The 19,642-nt window shown below is 47.1% G+C and overlaps 5 protein-coding genes across 5 annotated transcripts; 4 read left to right on the top strand and 1 right to left on the bottom strand.

The window, feature by feature from the left end:
- Positions 1-3,050: 3,050 nt before the first annotated feature.
- NECHADRAFT_89411 (uncharacterized protein) lies at positions 3,051-4,300 on the top strand (the record flags this gene model as incomplete). Its single annotated transcript, XM_003039202.1, has 2 exons — positions 3,051-3,470; positions 3,521-4,300. 2 exons carry the CDS (start codon positions 3,051-3,053, stop codon positions 4,298-4,300), a joined length of 1,200 nt encoding a protein of 399 aa, XP_003039248.1.
- An 876-nt stretch (positions 4,301-5,176) lies between these two features.
- Positions 5,177-5,740, top strand: NECHADRAFT_89410 (uncharacterized protein; the record flags this gene model as incomplete). Its single annotated transcript, XM_003039201.1, has 1 exon — positions 5,177-5,740. One exon carries the CDS (start codon positions 5,177-5,179, stop codon positions 5,738-5,740), a length of 564 nt encoding a protein of 187 aa, XP_003039247.1.
- A 3,900-nt stretch (positions 5,741-9,640) lies between these two features.
- Positions 9,641-10,669, bottom strand: NECHADRAFT_89409 (uncharacterized protein; the record flags this gene model as incomplete). The annotated part of the gene is made up of 1 exon (XM_003039198.1): positions 9,641-10,669. The coding sequence occupies one exon, from the start codon at positions 10,667-10,669 to the stop codon at positions 9,641-9,643; it is 1,029 nt and encodes a 342-aa protein (XP_003039244.1).
- A 683-nt stretch (positions 10,670-11,352) lies between these two features.
- On the top strand, positions 11,353-12,797 carry NECHADRAFT_89408 (uncharacterized protein; the record flags this gene model as incomplete). The annotated part of the gene is made up of 3 exons (XM_003039200.1): positions 11,353-11,376; positions 11,426-11,641; positions 11,733-12,797. The coding sequence occupies 3 exons, from the start codon at positions 11,353-11,355 to the stop codon at positions 12,795-12,797; spliced, it is 1,305 nt and encodes a 434-aa protein (XP_003039246.1).
- A 2,550-nt stretch (positions 12,798-15,347) lies between these two features.
- Positions 15,348-18,831, top strand: NECHADRAFT_89407 (uncharacterized protein; the record flags this gene model as incomplete). The annotated part of the gene is made up of 7 exons (XM_003039199.1): positions 15,348-15,838; positions 16,058-16,288; positions 16,537-16,595; positions 16,680-16,689; positions 16,802-16,958; positions 17,235-18,386; positions 18,433-18,831. 7 exons carry the CDS (start codon positions 15,348-15,350, stop codon positions 18,829-18,831), a joined length of 2,499 nt encoding a protein of 832 aa, XP_003039245.1.
- Between the last annotated feature and the right edge of the window lie 811 nt (positions 18,832-19,642).

Genomic DNA, 19,642 nt, shown 5'->3' with positions numbered 1-19,642 from the left:
ACGACGCACTTTTTATTACCCTAAAGGATTTAAATTATAATAAAAATATAATAAATTAATTAATTAATTAATATTACTTACTATATTCTTCCCTAGATATCTTAATTATTACCTAATATATTCTTATATTATACCTAGGCTTACTATATATATTATATCGCTAAATACCTAGTCTAATTAACCTTCCCTAATTATTACCTCTTAATAATTCTATAATTACTTATATATTAATATCTATCTAATTAATTACTTACCTTACTTAATCTACTATTATTACCCCTCCTTTCTATAATCTAATCCTTTTAACCCTTTAGCGCTAACTTAATATCTTATTTACCTATTAAAAGTCTTAGTTTTTAATAATTAATAAAGTAACCTTATATATAATTACCTTTATCCCTTTTTTAAGAGACTTTATAGCTATAATAATTAACTCTAAAGAGCTAGTATAATACCTCTTAATTTATCTTTTAAGGTATTTAAACTAAGATCTAGCCTTAAGTATAATCTTTAGGGTCTTTAAGACCTAAGGGGTCATAGGGCTAATTACTTCCTCGGTAGGTATTAAAGTCTATAGTTATATATTAAGCTTTAAAATTATACTTTCTAGGTTAAGAGGGATAAGCCTAGCTCCTCTAAAGGCTAACCTAATATTTCTTTTTATTATAATAGCCTAATATTTAATATAGAAGGCTAAAAAGAACTTAGTCTTAGAAATATAAGTTATAAAGTATCTAATTAAAGACTCTATTTCTTAATTATAAGCCTACTTAAGTAGGTTAAAGTACTTAATATTAAAAGGCTAAAGTAAATAAGATAAATAAAGTAATATATAAAATATAATAATCTTCTTTTTTTTATAGTATCTCTTAAAGTTAATAAAATAATAATTTTTATAGCTATTAAGGATTAAAAAATAATAGAAATTAATTAATTAATTACTTATATATTAATTAAAGTATTTTAGCTATTTAAGACTAATATTATTATTAATTTAATTATTTTAGCTTATTATAATAACTTAATCGCCTAAGAGGTTACTTTCTTAGTACTAATTAGCGAAGTAATATTAGCTTATATTAATAATAAATAACTAAATTACCTAGCCTTTTATATTAATTACCTAAATAACTATAATCTATTCTTAGTTTCTAGGCTATATTAATTTTAATATTTTATACCTATCTATACCTATAATAATTATTTTGCTTTAAATTATACCTATTATAAAGTTAGTTTTATTAAAATTCTAAATATTATTTAATTAGATATTATATTTCGCGATTATATTTATTATAAGCCTAAATTAATTATAAATAATAATTAGATCTTTATACTTAGCTCTCTAGTAATTATATTTATAAAAAAAATATATCTTAAGCTTTTAGTATTATATAATAAAGTTATAAGCTTAGCGCTTATTAATAGGTAATATATCGCGGTTAATAAGTAATTAATTAATTATTTTTTTAATAAAATATAATCGCGGGGGAAATCCTCGTAAATCTAGGTTAAGAATAAAATAAATTAAGATTTATTTCTCTAGATTAAATAATTAGCGTAACTTTAGGATCTAATTATATCGCGATTAAATGCCTTATCTATGACGATATAGCCTTAGCTCGGAGACCTTATAGATCTTTATAGCGCATTAAATACTTAGCTTTAGGTCATTTTAAATAGCCTAAAGGGCAAGAAGGGTTCTAGCCTCTATATTTAGGTCTAATATAATTAGTAATTATAGAATTAATTAATTAAGTAAAAGGTTAGGTATAGGAGGGAAAAGTGCGTCGCATACTTAGATACATCGCATACTTATTATATATATTAAAGGTAATTAAAGTCTATTAATAGCTTAAAGGCTAAGTATTTATCTAAGGTATAATAAGTATTATATATATATAAGGGGCCTTATACTTATAGAAGTAAGGTCTAAGTAAGGGCCTCGTACTTATAGAAGTAAGGTCTATTATAATTAGTGCGTTAAAAAGGGAAAATATAGGGAATAAAAATAATATATAATAGGGGATATGCTAGGCCGTAATAATAAAGAGCTTAATAAATCTAAGTTCTCTTTAGAATTATTATTTATCTTTATAACTTAATATTATAACTTAGGCGCTTATATTATTATATTATTAATTAAGTTTTAGGTTAATTATAGAGATTAAGAGTCTTTATATTATAAATATTTTAAGAAAAATACATAATAAAGAAAATAGAAATATTAATAATAAGTTAGAAAAAAAAGCTAAGTAATATAACCTCTTATAAGAAAAGGAAAGATAATATCTTATATTATAAGGCTTATTTTTTAATTATTAGGTTTTTATAGCTATAGAACCTTACCTTGGGTTTATAGTATTATATAGTATTAGGTTTTAATATTACTATATATCTTTAATTATATTCTTTGCTCCTATGGCTAATAGCGATATTATTAAAAAAAAAATTAGAATAGAATATTAGATCTAAGTACTAGACGTTGACTGACTGCCAGTCCACTATGTTATTTAGGAAGGCGCTGGTGCTAATGATGAATAAAGGCCACCAAAACATGACTTGTGCTTCGTTCGACGAAAGAAGGGAGAGATAGTGAAGGAGGTTTTTAAAATTGCCAAGGTTGCGGTTCTTTTATTCTGCCTGCTGGCCCCCTGAAAACGCCACGTCGACGGTAGAGCGACCTGACTTCCGTTCTCATGGCCTCTTCTTTGGGGGCGGGGGGGGAAGACTGCGTGCCGTTTCTTCACACGGCTTGTCATTATTGTGACCAAATCATGCCAGAAACGAAGCCACTTGAAGTACCGACCTGCTCTGTTTTCTTTCTTTGCCAACACTCTTCCTCTCCCCCTTGCTAGTTTGCCTCTGTCTACATCTTGTGTGACTGTGGTGAGCCTACACAGCGACTAACGCACACGTTTCTTTGAATCCTGGAAAGCAAAGACATTTGATCTCCCCGATGGTTATATAACACTGGCCTTGTTAACTCAGTTGCTTTACAGTTAACTCTGACCTATCATCACTTGCCGCTCCACTGCTCGATAATCGTCATGGGTGCCGAGAGTTATGTCAAAACGCGTCTCACTGCCCGCCAGCTGCAGCGTTTCTATGCCGAACATCAGCGCAACGGCCCTCTTGCCAACGCCGAGAAAATTACGGCCGAAGATCTTCGTCTAGCCTCCCTGATCGAGCCTGACTGGCAAAACACCTACGCCACGGAAGATGAGCCTGACTGGCCGGAGAAATATGCGACAAGTGCGAATTCTTTCAACGGCGTCCTGGGTCAATTCAGAAATCATGCGAAGAAGCTCGAGAAGGCTGCTTTGTTGGGTGGCGCTCCCACCGAGAAGAAGAGGGATGAGAACACTGAGGCTCCAGTTGACGACATTGTCGATGAAGATCCTACGCCCGGATTCTGTTCCAAAGACCAGGATGTTGATTGTCCTCAAGAGCAAGAGTGTCAATACGAGGTGAGTTTGCATTTTTATTCCTTTACTTCGAGGCTAAGTCGATTCATCAGACACCTTCCGACTCAGCAGCACCTCAAACACAAACAAATCTTACCGGCAGCAGCTCAAAGGCGGAGACACCTGATGAGCCCGAGGATCATCGCCGTGTCATATTCGCAGAGCCCAAGGGGCTGGCCATACGATCCGTCTCCTCGATTGGCCCTCCCTCCTCCACCAAGCGCAAGCAAGACTTTCCCGCCGAGGCGCCCAAGAGTATGGATGAGACTCGCCCCGAGGCGCAACTTGTCGCAGAAGACGAGGGCAAGGGTCGGCTTGCATTAGGTGCCGTTGCCGAGCGCGATGACTACTACCTTCATGCGGAAGGCGAATACAGTACAGACTATGCCAGAAGAGTCAGTTCGTCGATGAGTTCCGCTACAGCTCACCCGATGGTCAGTTGTAAGCCGCAACGCGAGGATGGTTTGCATGAGAGTTCTTGGAGGGAGAACCATGATCACTTTGTGAGCTTCGACGACCTCCAGAAGCATACCGGAAGCCGTGGTTCTGGCTCCCTTGAAGGGGAATGGACAGAAAATCAACAGCGCCTGAATCTGGAAGCTCATGATGGCGAACAATGGGACCCGCAGCAATTGAGGCAGCGCCATAAAACCATGGGAGTGCGACGTCAAGAGTCTGTCAGAGCTCAACGCCTCAAGGGCCAGACGGAGGGACATGAAGGCGACGGGGACAGGGAGCAGGAAGTGCCGACTATACTCACAGAGGAGAATTTGCGTCGGTTTTGGAGGCTCCGGAACAAGGCGATGGAACGTGAGCACGCGGCTCGCGAGTGAACGCACGGAGGTTGAGAGGAGAGGAAGGTTTCAAGCACAGTTGGGGGCATGGATGATGGACCGGGGTGGCAAAATATGAAAGTGTGTATCAAAGAGCCAGTAGAATACCTAGAAGTTGATCACATCAACCCCTGCACAAGTCACAGCCAGCAGAGACGGGCGACTGCTTACAGTGTCTTTCCAGCTCCTGGGCACGTTTCTCATTGGACCATGATGGGCTGGGGAATGTCCCGGAGTTTTGCTTTGTTTTGGCGATATGGAGTTCAACTCATTGCAGCCTTATGGCTCATGGAGTGGTCGGTCCAGCCGGATATGCCGATGCAAGAGGGAGAATAAAGACCCGGATGCAATACCGCTGGGACATTTGAACGGGTCAATTTCCGTTTCCTGTTGTTCAGCCAGAAAGAGAACTGATGAGTCGCATTTCAGTCTAGTCAGCTGATGATGTCAATAGATTATGTTTGCGCACTATCGGAAGCCTTTCCATATTCTGATCCATGGGTTGTAGTTGTGGCGTTTGCTCTAGCCAGGGGTCCAGTCATTCATGTCGGTCACCAGGACGGCCACCTCATCCACAATAACAAAGAAGAGAGGACAGCCAGTTCTCTGGCGGTGAGGATGTATCTTCAGGATGAAGTAGATGACAAAGTAGGGCTATGCAGTTAGATCAACTTATAAAGACCGCCCAGTTCCCCTAGAATCGTGCTCTTCATCGCCCCTCAGCCCTCGTCAGTATCACTATCACATCCTTTTCAGAGCCATCTCGCCATCATCTACCACCACACCATCTTCTTCCCTCCAAGACATCCAGTCACTATCCGAAAACCTTCAATCGTACCTTTTCTACCGGACCATTGCCCTCGCATCCCTTTCGTCATGCTGCTTGAAAATCTCATCCAGACCTTGGCCATTCATGGCGGCATGTTCCGCCATGTGTTACGACCCTGCCTTTTGCTTCTTGTCTTGGTCATCACGCTACTCATCGTGGCCTCTTTCGCCACACTTGCCGGCAACATGGTCATTGCTCCGCTTCTCCGGAGCATGGTCGTTTCTTCGTTTCTCGGGAATGTGACCGTTGCTTCGCTTCTCGGCAAGTACATGCTCGTTGCCCAGTCAGCCATCTTGCCCATGGCAGAGGCCACCACCACCAACATGACCAGCAACGAGATGTTCAACAACATCTGCCACCTCCACTTCCGCATCCATGACTCCCACCCGGCGAACGAATTCGAGACCCTCTTTGAGTTACTCGACCTGGACCATACCCAAGCTCCTTTCGACAAGCCTAACGAGTGGGTCCGTCCTGGAGCTCCCTTGCACGAGAGGGCATACAGCGTGATTGTACTGGCGTGGTCGAAGCGGATGGTTGGACTGGTGGATCAGCGTGCCTCTGTTGCCGACGGACTACACCACTGGGATGTCTTGAAGCTATTCATCTAACCTCCCACGATCGAGGTCTATATGCTGCAAGTCCTTCCACATGTCATGGTAATGGCTTAGGGAAAAGACAAATACTCACGCCTGGAAGCTCTTAAGGCCATTTGCGGCGAGAACTTGAATGATGGAAGCATGCAGTAAACCAATGACGGGCGGAGCAGGAATGAGGAAGGGAAGTTCAGGTGAGGATGTCCATGTAGATAGCCAATTGAGTCACGGGGGGTATCCTTTGGGATATATGTACGTGATTCCTATCTGGGCATTCCTTGTGAGCCTACTATGGGAGACGAGATGGGCGATAAGGATAAGAGTAAGATGAAGAAGTGTTTTTGGAAACAGGGACTAGAATAACAAGTACGTATTTATCTGAATGTAAATAAATAGTAATTGGTTGACTCATCTAATCTGCAACTCTCGACTGCTATCTCAGTGCCTAACAATGGTTCGTAATCCCCAACCGTCCCTTCACGCCCTCATCATACTTCGGCCTGCTCCGTCTATCATCGTTGCTCGCATGTTTGTTCTATTGTCATTGGCTAGCCCAAACATTCTTGTGATGAGTTTTCCATCCTCCTCTTCCCGGTATCGACCGGTATCCGACTTTTTAATACTCTGGCGGTTTGTAGGAATAGGCTTCAGAAACAGATGAAGCCGTCGAGAGGATTTGTCAAGCACGTGAGTAATCGGACACTCGTGACAGCAGCATGTTGAGCGTTGATTGCGCCCAAGTGTGTAGTATCAGTATTTTCATAGCGGAAATGCCGGAATTTTGACAGTAGGGATCAAACATTTCTTCTCACCAGAGGCCAGATAAGGATAAGCCGGAGATTGGTATTATCCCGCAGGAATTTCTGGCTTTCATGGCACGCAATTATACGACTAGTAAAGTCTGGCCACCTTGAATTACAACTGTTAGCAGCACATGGTCGGACGGACTGCCCAAGTCGGCTTAACTCAGGGGTGTCGCGTCGATGTCACTTGTATCCTCGCCCAGTACCTATCAAGCCTAGAATATGTGCCTTGGCTCTCAGAGCCTTTATTTGCAGCCAGTATTTGTCGTGTTTTGGCATGTCTGCGTGGCATGGAGTGGCCCCAGTTTGGCTCGTATGAAAGTCTCGATCGCCTTTTGCCTGTGCTTCCCAAGCATATCCATGCGTGCTGACGCTGGCCTGTCAGTTGGACGTGAAGTCCCCCAGTATTCGATAATACTTTGACGCGAAGGCATTGCGCTGGTTTTGAACCCTTGGATCGTCTCGACTCCCTCTCATTATCTTCAAGCCGCTCGCACGATATGATGAAAAGACCGTTTTAGCTGAGGAAGCCCTTGTTCTGATACAGGTCATTGACATATGCTTTTCCGGAAGCACTTCTTGATCGCTGCCCCTTGCCTCTGATATTTGCATCGATTGCCATTGGAAACACTGCTTCTTTAAAGGTAAACCTGGACCGTAACGTGCTCTGGCTCAGTCTTTGGGGTCAGTTTCCCAGGCCCAAAGCTTGATGCCGGTCCTAGAACACTATGAAGTATCCGAGAGCTTAGAGCGTCTAGTCATTCCTCGATAGCCTCATTTCTTGCCGTTTGTTGCGTCTTCCGTTTAACCAACATACCCTCTCCGTATCTGGCCTCTCGTGACTTTTTATTATTTTATCTTTGCCCATGTATGGTATTCGTAGCATCTTGTTCCGTCTACATTCTGCCTCTTTGTCCCTGTCCACCTTGACTGCTCGCTCTTTGTACGTCTAGACGACAACTGAGATCCCTTGAATCATGAGAACCGCGCCGATGTCCCTTCGTTCAACCTTGGCCTCTTTCACGCTGGTGAGACGCGGGCGTTAGTTCTTTAGATATTACACGGTAGCTTGGGAGTAATATCAGATCTCTATCAATCGCGTTTTCCCGACCACGAAGAGAACCCCAGCATCCATCTTCATTCATTGATTTTTTTATGATCGATTTTCACCACGAACTTTTATATTCAAGATATAATACCTATCAGGCTTATAAGTAGAAATGTTCCTAATTATTAATTATAATTATTGATTTTCATCATCGATTTTCATCAGGTTTTCATCATTACATTTTTCATCATGTATTTTCATCATCGATCTTTTCGTCAGGAGCTGTCATCGTAGCATCTTTAATCATTGATTTTCATCATCCATTTCCATCAGCCACTTTTCATCATGGCATTCTTCATCGTTAATCTATTTTTCATTATAGTTACAGCCCGGCCCTCGATGGGTTAACTGAGCCCGAGGATCGGCAACCTTCATCATGGCTTTTCTCATCATCACATTTTTCATCATCTATTCTCATTATCTATTTTCATCATCTATTTTCATCAGCCATTCTCATCATCCACTTTTCATCATTATACTTTTCCTTATGCTTTATTATGACCTTTTCATCACTATGGTTTCTTCCCATCTTATGTTTTGCATACCCGATATAACAACTCTCTCACAAAAACATTCCATTGAAGGGGGACTAAGGGGTATAAGTGGCGCCCCAGGCTTTGAATTCCACTATCCCCAGTGCAAAATTCCCATAGAATATAAGATGCCGTGAGATATAGGTTTCAGCCCACCTCAGAGTCCAATCGCAAAGGTCAGCGAAATTCCGTCCTCCCCGCCAAATACTTTCCAGTGTCGAAGAACAGCAGTGTTGCCGGAGCTGCCTTACCAGTGCTCGGGTGACAGGGGCGGTCCGGATCCGGGGGACAATGAAAATCTTAACGATACCATAAGGTATGGTAGGCTCAGCACAACTACAAAGTCAACTGGGATCTAGTAGGTATAGTAGCAAAACTCTATCAGGCTTAGATAGCTTTATCAGCGGTCCATGTTGTAGAAACTGCATCCCAACATCTATGTTTATAGTTAATTAAGCAACTAACAAGCCCGGAGAATCAGCGGCTCAGGGAATGCAGCCGACGTTGCAAGGAAATGTTGATTATAATCGCTGACGCTGCGTGAGCGTTCCAAAGTTCCATGCCGCAGGACAGCGATCGAGATGAATAAATCGGCAGAGATCCTTCGTCATTTTCTCGTCGGAAAGGTCGGACTTCATGCCCTAGCAATATAACTGGTCAAACAGAATTGGGTATGGATATTAAGGGCTTTCACCATCTACCGACCAGATGCCGCGCAAACAGAGACAAATATTCGCAGGAAGATACGGGAATTATCTTGACCAATAAACTCGTCACGTTGATTGTATGAGGGATGAAGTAGTAACTTTCCCCTGGAGGTTATGGGATTATGGTAGGTTGAGCCCAGCAGGTTAGTGGTGAGGAGGTCCGAAAAACCGCATCAGGTCTTAACTTCGAGAGACATCGTCCTGCAGGTGAGATGACCATTATCAAAGTGGCTTCCCCTTCATAGCTACCATGTGTCATAATTGGGTTGTTCAGCAGTTTCTTTGACTTCCGGTGTGAATAAATACTCGGAAAGGCAAGGGGCTCGGCATATGTACCTAGGTTAATTAATCACCCCAACCCGTATCTACCTCCAGCTTTGGGGAGGGCTCTATGACTACGTTTCCAGTTGTTGTGAGTATAAACATTTCCTGGAGTGAAACATGTCCTCACGCAGATAGCAATTGCCCAGTGAGAGACACACGGCGATACCACGACGAGCAACTCGTGCGTCACGCAAGGCCCAGCATGGAAGTTGTCTAGTCATCACGGGCAAAGGCGAGACCATAGGCACAGCTCACAAGTCAAGAGAAGGTAGGCCCCCGTAGAAAGAATGTTTGTGCTCAGATCGTTCCAAAAGTCGCCCCCAAACACGCAAAGATGCGATCGAGGTTGACCAGTTCCTGACTCAAGAGATCTAGCGTGACAAGGCAATAAAAAACGACAACAAGGACTATGAGAAAAGTAAAATCCCGACTTCAATATCTCAGATGTCTGCCTCAGGCTTCTTAACCAACATGTTCTTCTTCATCTTCAGCTTCCACAGCAAAGCATCATTGTTGACCAAGTACTGCATCAAAGTGGAATGGTCCACGATCCTCGCCTGCATCTCGGCATCCAGATCAGCAACTGTCTCTGGCAAGTCATCGAAGTGAAGCTCGTTGAAACTGGGAAGACGAGGAAACTCCTGGAGTCGAGGGATGCTACCGCGAGCGGTCCTCATGACGGCCGGAGAATCAAGCTTTGGGAACGTCTTGGGATGATTGAGCATGAAGGACTCAATCTTGGAGGACACCGCTGGGGGAAGTTGGGAGAGCGACTTATTGGCGTGTGAGCCGAGGTCTGACAGAGCAGCAATACTCTCGACGACTGATGGCGAGGCAGAAGCAGTCGAGACGGCCGACCTGCCTTGGCTGGCCTGTGGCAAAAAACTGAATAGCGATGTGGGCTTCGGGGTGGAACAGTGGGGGACGCTCTGTGATCCAGACAAAGGCCGGGCGTCACGATAGGGGGCAGCTCTGGCCTGGGCAGCTGAAGAAGGCTGAGGATTCAGACTCCGGCGCGGCGGCGTAGCAATCCGAGAAGCATCCGCATTGGGGACGTTGAGCTTGTAGTCGGCGTCAATGATCTCCTGCTCCTCCTTATTGACAAATCTGTCAAGTTCTTCCCCCACCGCACTCGCCTCCTGGGTAATGGCCTCGCACGCGAGGCGGATCAGCTTCTTGTCGGCCTGGGTCCACGCGTCCTTGTAACGGGTGATGCGCACGTCGTGCGCCTGCTTGACCAGCAGATCGTAGCGTTCCTGGGTGGGCAGAGTATTGTGGTAAAACACCAGAATGTCGTATTCTCGATCGGAGAGGCCAATAGAGCCGTCAAGAACGCGCATGATGGCACGGCTTCCGGCCTCGAGGGTGAGTTTGTCGGCCTTGGGGAGGAGTGTGTCGATTTGGTTAAACATGACGACGTCATGTGCCTTGTTGATCATGTCTGCGGTTTGAGGGTCATAGTGGTCCATGGTCAGTGTGAGTATGTAGCAGGACGGTCAAGAGAAAGCGGTGCATTATTTGCCGACTATCGAAATGGTTTGGTGAGGGATGGATGTGAAGGGCGCTGTGGGTAAAGTGAAGAAGGTTTAAGACGGTTATGCAGGTAAAATATTCAGATGGAAGGGCAGAGACGGCTAAAGAGAAAGAGGAGAGAAGTCGGGGGGTAGAAGAGTCTTCGCAATGGTGAAGCTTCAGGCCTCAGGGGCGGGAACAAAGGAAGCCGGTTGCCTAACTTCACCGCCAGAGAAGGCCTGGTAAGGTGACTAGGTCATGTGAACATGTTCAAAGTGAGCTGCATAAGTATATCAGCTATCATCTGTCGGCTTGTCCGAAATGCGTATGCAACACCTGGCTAAGAGGCCGGTGTGGCTGCGATAGCTCCAGCCCCATTTGACCAGGCCAGCTCATCAGGGAGCTCTTTATTGTTCACCATGGACAAATTGCTTACCTCACGAAGTTCTTTATTATACACAATGGTCAAACCGCGATGCGTCTCTTCCTCCGGTCTTTTCATCCTCATCCTTCATCATTCCCTCTCAGGCCAGCCTATCTCACCCTGATAGTGCTGATCGCCTGAACATCGCTTGATACCAAATTGAGGACTCTACGCCGCATTTTGGCCCTTCTTGATTGTCTCGGCCACTTAGCAACCATGTGTGTTACCAATAGTCCCGAGGTCAGTACCACTCATAGGTGTTGAGATGGACATAGGCTCATCGTTATAGCAAATCTGCACCCGTCGATTCGTCGACCTACTCCGCCCTGGAGCGTCCTTTACCTTCGCGCCGTCGTGCAAACGCAAGATCCTTGACCACATCATCACAAACCGCCTGACCCCGACCAAATGGCGCAAGAACTTCCAGGACCTGCTAGTGGCAATCAACATCGCCGGACTTGGCAAGACTGTGGAAGGCTTGATGCGCGGCAAGGTTGAGAGCTGCGTCAGAAGGCGGATCAAAGAACGGATCCGAGGAATCTCCAAAGAGGCTTCGCAAAGACCCTCGCAGTGGCACTCCTTGAAACGCAAAGAAGCCAGCCACCCGCCGTGGAGGGTACAAGCCAGGCGACTATCGGCCAATCCGAGCCACATCCATCACCCAAGTCGGGGGCAACGTTGGCGAAAACAACACCAACCGCGGCGGGAACAACCGGGGCGCAATTGCAACCTCCAAAACAGTCTTTGTCATTGGTAGTGGGTACGGACATATAGTCCGACACATGGCCGACACGGACGATGAGAGTGAGCTGGGCAGTACAGGCCTGCATGATGAGGAGGCTGGGGAGTCCAGCGATGATGACTCCAGTTATGATGACTTCAGCGACGTTGATGATGATGACGATGATGACAATGATGGCGACGGAGACGATACCGAAGACCATGACAATGGATCTGGTGAGGAGGATCAAGATCCGGATGTTGAGATGCCGGATGCTCCCACCCTCACGTTGAATCCGTCCCACCTCCACCTTCATTGGGGCCGTCACAAGCACCAACATTGTCATTGTTCCCATGATGCACTCGGTTCTCGGTCATACACTCGCCACCAGGGATCGTCAACGTCGTCATCCAATGGCGGCTCCAACAGCACGACTCGATCAATGCTCTCTGAGGAAGCCATCACATCGCCAACTCCGAGAACGCCAGTCACGCCAGCTCCAAGAACCCCAGCCACGCCATCTCCTACACCAACCATAGCTGCGCGAGCCAATCGTGCATTGTCGATATGCTCCATGGCCCCAAGCGAGTCGGCATCATCAGCCCCCGCACCACGCGCCCGGCCAGAGGGGGAGAGGCTCGCTGCAGCACACTCCAAGTGCAGTGGACTCTCCACCGAGGAGCTCTTCACGTCCATTGACCAAGCTGCGGGCGCAGTCATTGGTCTCGCTACTTGGCGTATGGCGGTGATGGCCGCCGAGACAGATCCAGGACTGGCCAATGATCTACGCGAACGGATTGAATCCCTTCTCGAGATGGTCGACGTGATGAAGGAGGTTCTGAGGGAGAAGATGGGTGGAGAGAAGGAGGATTATTGCTTTGGTGGTAGGTTCTGGTGGTGGATGAAGCTGAACTGGGTGGAGGAGAATATTCGACTGTAATTCTTCTTTTATTTTTTCGTTGTTGGGTTTGAATGAATGTTGACGAGATGAGGACGACGATATGACTTTGAAATGGCGTGAGTTCGATTTGGGGGGGTCTATAGAAACGGCCATAGACTTCTAAGATAGTAAAACACGTACATATTTAAATGAACACACGATGAGAAGGCAATAACGGAATGGCCCCTTGCGGTTGAGGCTGCGGTTGAGGTTGAAATAGAGTCTCTCAGCCTCTCAGCCTCTTCAAGTCACGTCACGTTGTCGCGTGTCGCCGGAAACAACACGGTAATGCCGAAAGCTTTGTCAGACAATTCTCCGAAGAAAATTATTTCCGTGATCTCCTTAGTGATTTTTCTAACTCTAGGGTGAGGCAGTCGACATTCTTCGAGGAGAGCCATCCTTGCCCGTTTCCAGACAGTATTATGACATATTATGGTAATGTGATTTTGCATGCATTTTTTAGGGTCCAGGAAGCTTCCTTTCTCTCAGCTAAGAAGCTTCCTTTCTTCTACACTCTAGGGTCATTACTTTTCATAGAAACCCCCAGTACTAATCTAATAAGTGAAGAGTCTAGGTCTGGAAGCAGGCGTACCATTGTTTTGATGACCTCACAAACGTGCCAGGTTTCGCTCGCACAACACAACGACAAATCGTCGTTGCGTTTAACAGTCTCTTCTAATGGCGATCCCAAACTAGGACCTATACGAACATGCTTGACTATGGACGCGACTACGGGCGGAATGAACCTACGAGGGAGTATCACAGCCCTGGGGGCTGAGTTCTTCCTGCAAGTAAACTAGCTCTCACGAGGAGCGTTGTCACGACAAGGGCATATCACAGCCAGCAGAAATTTTAGAAGGAGAGACAAGCTGCACTAGACAAGCTCGACCGCCGACAAAACCGCAATATCTGGCTAGGGATATGGTCCGTGTCTGGTAAAATGACAACGACCTGTGGGTGGCATGAATACTACAACGCAGGACAAGGGAATGTCCCAGTTGGTGAATGTCCGTGATGGGCATGAATCCCGCAATAGGGAGAACCCCAAAATGAGGAAAATAGGAGTTTTTTTTCTCTAACCTAGAGGGAAACCAATATGGGAAGATACCACAAGATGGGCACAAAAACTCCCGTCCGGGAGAACCCCCTATGGGGAAACCTCCCGATCTGGGAGGAGCCCCAAGCTGGGGCAAAGCATAATTGCTCAGTGGGACAACCCAAAATACGGTAATGGTGAAAGTCTCAAGATGAGAGAGGGCTGAAAGTGCGGTAAAAGCTACACTTTGGAGTAGCCCGAATGACGAAAACAGAATCAGGGAGTCTCCCCATAGAGTGCCACGAATGGGCTGAATCATGAAGACAAATGCCAATAGGCGAATCCAACCGGCCCTGCAACGACGATGATTACCATCAAAAGATCACGCCCACCGTAAATTACGGTCCCGATTTGGAAGGAAGAGCCAACCGTCGGTTGGCGAGGCAGTACCATGATGTCAGACCATCACTGCCATTTGGTTGAGATCTCAACTGGTATCAATGATCGTGAGGGGATGGCTAGTGCAGATGCAACCAAAATTGATGGGGGAAATTTCCAGAGACTGAGGGGGAGAGGTTGCGAGGGGCATTGGTTTTGCTGCGGATTGTTCCAAGGCAACGACGGCTGACGTCAAAGGGATCCTGCCTGGGGCACAAAGTACCCTGCGGTGAGGTCATCATCACTGTTTGATCTGAAAGGAGTGAAGGTCAGCTGTATTGACTCGCATTAGCCTGCATTGAGTGGTGCAAGAATCTCTTTGACACGAATGTCACCATGTTGGAGCATAATCTCATGTGATGTGCCTTCATTGTCCTATACTGCCTGAATTTTCAGCTGATCAAAAACGTTTGACTCACTGCATATGATAGGCACGTGGCATGATTCATGCCACGCAGGCGGATCCAGGAGCGCAAACATGCCGACCAATCCTTCCAGGGCGGAGGGGCTAATCAGGGAAGATGATGATCCGGAAGCAGGGAACACAGTACCCGGACAGCTTCTAGAACAAAAGGGGCTTCTAGAGGCGCTTGCTATTGAACCCAATTGGGTGTGGGAGCCCTAGAGCACTGGCAGAAGAGCGCGACAAAGCCACGGTGTAAGCGGTTTGACAGGTCAATTTTTCCTGCCAACAAATGTCTCTTTCGGATGCAAGCCCTGAAGGCCTTTTTAGCGGCGGCTGGGATATGACGTGGCCGTGATGAACAAAGGATAGAGAAAAGACGGTGAAGTATGCAGGATGCAGGAGATGGCGACCGGAGGGCCGCATTTCTTGGATAGTATTGATTGTCCATTACCACATCCGTGCTCATGACCGTTCTTCTCCCTTCTTTAACAACTCCTGGACCCCCCCAGAAACTATTCCTACCATCTCTCCTATCACAATCGTGTCGCCATCTCTCCGGCTGGCCAGCACCTTCATCATCGTTTGTACAGCTTTTCGAATTGCCTGTAGCATCCCGTCGCTTCCACCCCTTTACAACGTTTCACGCCCCTCTCCAACTCACCAAGACATCATGTGTCTGTCCAACTCGGTAAGCCAGGTGTGCGGCGTCGAACTCACAGTCTACACTGAAAGAGAGAAGAGAAGTCCGAAGCCCTTGATTCGTTTCTGCGATGAGACCCGCGGCATTGTCCTCGGGCACCTGCTTGACATTCTTGACAATGCGCATAACCTGGAGCACGCCACCAAGACCTCGCCCGGCGCCGCTGATACTCTTATCAAGACCAACTCGCACTTCTGGCCACTGGTGACGGCGTGCAACCTCAACTTCGCAAGCCACGATGCCTCAGGAGCATACAAACGCCTCATTTTTGCGTCGTTTCGTGAGATGGTGAAGTATGTGCAACCCAAGGCCATTCAGTGGGGTGCAATCCTCCACACCCCTTCTGGATGGACTCGTGGGAGAGACTTTGCCAACCTTGAAGAAGCGGCAGGCTGGTTCCGCCAGAAGCAGGATGAGTCGCCGCCATCTGTTCCCAGCACGCCCCGCAAGCCGAAGGCCACGTGAGTAGGTTCGTCTTCACACACTCCGTCCAAGGGACTCGGCTCTTCGGGATGGGCGGACGAAAAGTTTGATCTCGATAAATCGATGGCGCAGGTGAACCTGGATGACCGGCTGGACGAGAAGCATCTGGGGGATATTTCTGTGAGTAATGGAGTGACAACTGCCCAGTAGGCTTCTGGTATTCCACTCTAGCTTTCTTGCGCTGACTCGGAGGATAGCTTGCCCTCAGTCCCAGAAAGAGGACTTCCAAAAAACAGCCGCTTGGAGGCCGAGGCAGCAAAGGCGTCTCGATCGATCGCGAAGTGGAGCGACGGCGTCAGCGAGGTTTCACAGCCTGGCGCAAGGGACGAAGTAAGAAGGAGGATGGAGAAGATTGGAATGGAGAGATCAAGAATGCTTGAGAAGGTCTTGGGACTTGACCGACAGGAGAGGGAGTTGTGGATGCTCATGTAAGCCATGATGCGAGGGGAGGGGGGATTTAGTACCTTTGAGTGATCAGGACGTTTTGTTTGTAGGTAAGATGCATTCTAGGTCACAGCTGAGTAGCAACGTCTAGAGCCTTTCCTTGAGTGGTGAGAAACAATACTGGGTCGATTCAAGTTTGCACATGAGTGACTGTTGGGCATGTTTGTATGCTGTGATGATATTCTGTGGTTCTGATTGAGACAATCGAAAGATGGAAACCTCACGGCCATAGATTTCCCGTAATCAAGCAGCTCATGGTGGAAATATGCCTAGTCCTGAAGGTTGGAAGAGGTTTGTTGCGACATGGGGTGTCACGTGCGGCTTATGCTGGGCATGGTTATGCAATGCACCAGGTGTGCTCTGTGCTATGAATAGCTTATGTTGTGTGTGTGGCTGAGGGAATCCACTGAGGCAAGATAGGGTGATAAGGCGAGGCTGCTTATCTAACCTTGAACCCACGGATCCATCCGGAATGCAACTAATCAAACGTTTTTCAGATGGCGGACAACTTTAATAAGACCGCATTCGATCAACGGTTTTGGCCGGGCAGAAAAGCCAGAACCTTATCCACGAATTCTTTTCTTTGAGTTCTCATCGAGACATGGCCGGAGATGTGTGAGGCTAACCTGGACACAGCTGGGAGAACAAAGAGCGGTACGTACCTCGGAGGTCGCTGTGTTTCCCCTGACTCCCGAGCAAACGCGCTGCAAGAACTTGACCTTTTTAATATCCGATTGAGCAAATTGATTGTCCGATTCTTTGCCTTTATGAATTCAAGAGTGACTGCATCTTTGCTTGCATCTGCACGATATTGAACTCACTTTCTTTACTGCTCCCCGTCAGCTCTCATCCCCTTTTGAGCCACCGACCTGATTACCACATGTTTCAATGTCGTTGCCCCGCGAGATAAGGAGACAACACACCTGGCAGTTGGGTGACAGTAGACGCCAGTTACCTGGAAGCCCCTCCCACCGAGCCCACAGCAGGTCCCTCAATGATTCTCTCGCGGACCGTGACCGCCGGGCATGGACAAGCGACGGCGCTCGTACGCCCACCACACGCCAGAGGCCAGACTGCCCCCCCAGATCGGATTTGAGCCGATCACTTAGTACACCATCTCGACCGCTTTCAAGACCAAGAACCGACCGACGCCGGGGCCTGGGCCCAACTCCCCGTTGCCGTACTCCCTCACCCGAACGCTCGCCTGAATGCTCACCGGAGCCTCCAGTAAACGAGCCTGTGGTCAATGAGCTGGCATACTGCCATGGACTCAATCTCCCTGTACGGCTCGCGCCACCTCCCTGCCAATACCATGACATCGAGCTTTGTTTGCACCCTGGATGGACGCCTTCACCCGGTGCCGTTGTTCATCTTGTCCAGGACAGCGCGACGTCTTCGCGGGCTGAGATTCATACGCCCCCGCTTGTTCGGACTGATTACGAACCGGTCGATTTGTGGAGTGCTCAACAGGAGCGTGAAACGGACGTGGTACCCTCAAGAGGGACATCGTCAACTCTCCCTCAATCCACCTTGGACGCGAAACCTCCAAGGGAAATGTCTCCAGCCGCCCTCTCTCGACCAAACTCGCGCGTCACTGCCTTTGTCCTGCAGTATCCAAACCTTGTTACTGCCGCCGCGATTCTCGCCGCCTTCATTTTACTGGCTCCAGTCATGCTCACAGTGATCTTCTCTGGCCATTGCGCCTGGGTCAGAACATTAACAACCGAGCACACGACCCGGCTGTCGCTATTCGACCCACTCTCCACCCTCCAGACTCAGTATGAAAATGCGCTACTGCCGTTGATTTATCCTTTCTGGGTGGATGACCCTGCCCCTCCAGAGCCTGGTTCCATCATTGCGGCTCTCGAGCAGGAGATTCTCGAGATCGAGGATGGTGTTGCAGTGTGGAAGGGAAGCGGCTACACAGGGTTTGAGATACGGCCTGGTGATCTGACAGAAACTGGTGCAGGAGGTCTTTCGATATCCCATCGGTTCGATGTTTGTCGTTCGACTCTGAAGTCGTTGCAGAAGGACTGGAGGAGTCTCGTCAAGCTGATTGAGGCGCTTGTTGCAGGGAATGAGGTTCGGGCTCTGGCCAAGTCTTCATCGGCCTTACTTGACAATAAAGGAGTGGCCCATCAGGAGAAGTCGGTATCTCGTCCCGAAAATCGATACCATCAAACAATACCTCAACACCACCATCAGTGTCATGTCCTCCGCCAACACGACGCTCGCTGAACATGTTAACCACTATCGCGACATGTACATGACGGGCGGAAAAGATACGCAGGTGACGATGTGGCACCTCAGCGACAAGCCGAGGTGGTGGACTAGCTTCATTTTCGGAGAGCACACAGTCAAGGTACAGTATGGGGTGGAAGTCCAGACCGTTACAGAGTTGTTGATTCTCTCCGATCGGGCCAAGGATGCGAAGGGGTTTTTCAAGGCGGACAGGGGTGAGGAGTGGCGTTACTACAACTTCCGGCCTCTGAGGCCGAGCAGACAGAAACAGACCGACGAGAAGTGAAGTGATTTAAACTTGCGTCCCTTGACGGCCGATAGGCCTAGGGCTAAGTTATGGTTGAGTCAGCGGAGGATACGAAGTAATGTCTGCGGTGGTCCTGCGGTAGTTATCCATAATTTCTTTGGTAGAACTGCGGTTTGTATCTAATTCCCATGCACCTCTTTTTGTGTCTTCTTCGAACTCTCTGCCATGGCCCACCATTCGGAGCACAAGCAGACGAATGTATGCCTTCCAGGTGTTGACAGTACTTATCTTTTTAAAATAACAAATATATTGGGAACTCTTTTTGAGTCCCTCCGCTTTCCTGTGAATGCTGATGTGCTCCCATGTCCAAGCTTCAAGCACTGTTACTCTACTCCGTTGAGGTGCCTACTACCAGTGGTTATCTGACTGTTTCTTATCTGATGGGTGGCTGAAGCTGGTACTGACGCTGACGTTGTCGGCTGTCAAGATTATCGTCCTATTATCCCCGTAATAATTGCAAAGCGAGAAGAGCTTGATTACCCCCTGGATAGAAGCTTGAAGTCCAAAATCTGTCACAGATATCCCAAGACGTTCGAGCGCCTCGGTTTCTATCTCCTGGATACAAACTATTTCTTTGTATATTCTCATCTTGATTCTCAGTCATCCTTCCGGTCACTCATGATTGCCGAAGTACAATGTCATCACTTTATTGTCCACATTTACGTCATTTTACAACTTCAAGCCTAGCAAGTCAGCCTATACTTTGTACAGACCATGTTGCACTAATCTCACTGTCTCTCGGCCGTGATAGGAAGGCCTGGCTGTGCGGTGCATGGGTATGGGCTGAATA

This window comes from Fusarium vanettenii (assembly GCF_000151355.1).
Source record: "Fusarium vanettenii 77-13-4 unplaced genomic scaffold NECHAsca_138_unmapped, whole genome shotgun sequence".
NCBI classification, from domain to species: Eukaryota; Fungi; Ascomycota; class Sordariomycetes; order Hypocreales; family Nectriaceae; genus Fusarium; species Fusarium vanettenii.
Note: the sequence above shows the minus strand (reverse complement) of the source record. Positions and strands in the feature narration are given on the sequence as shown.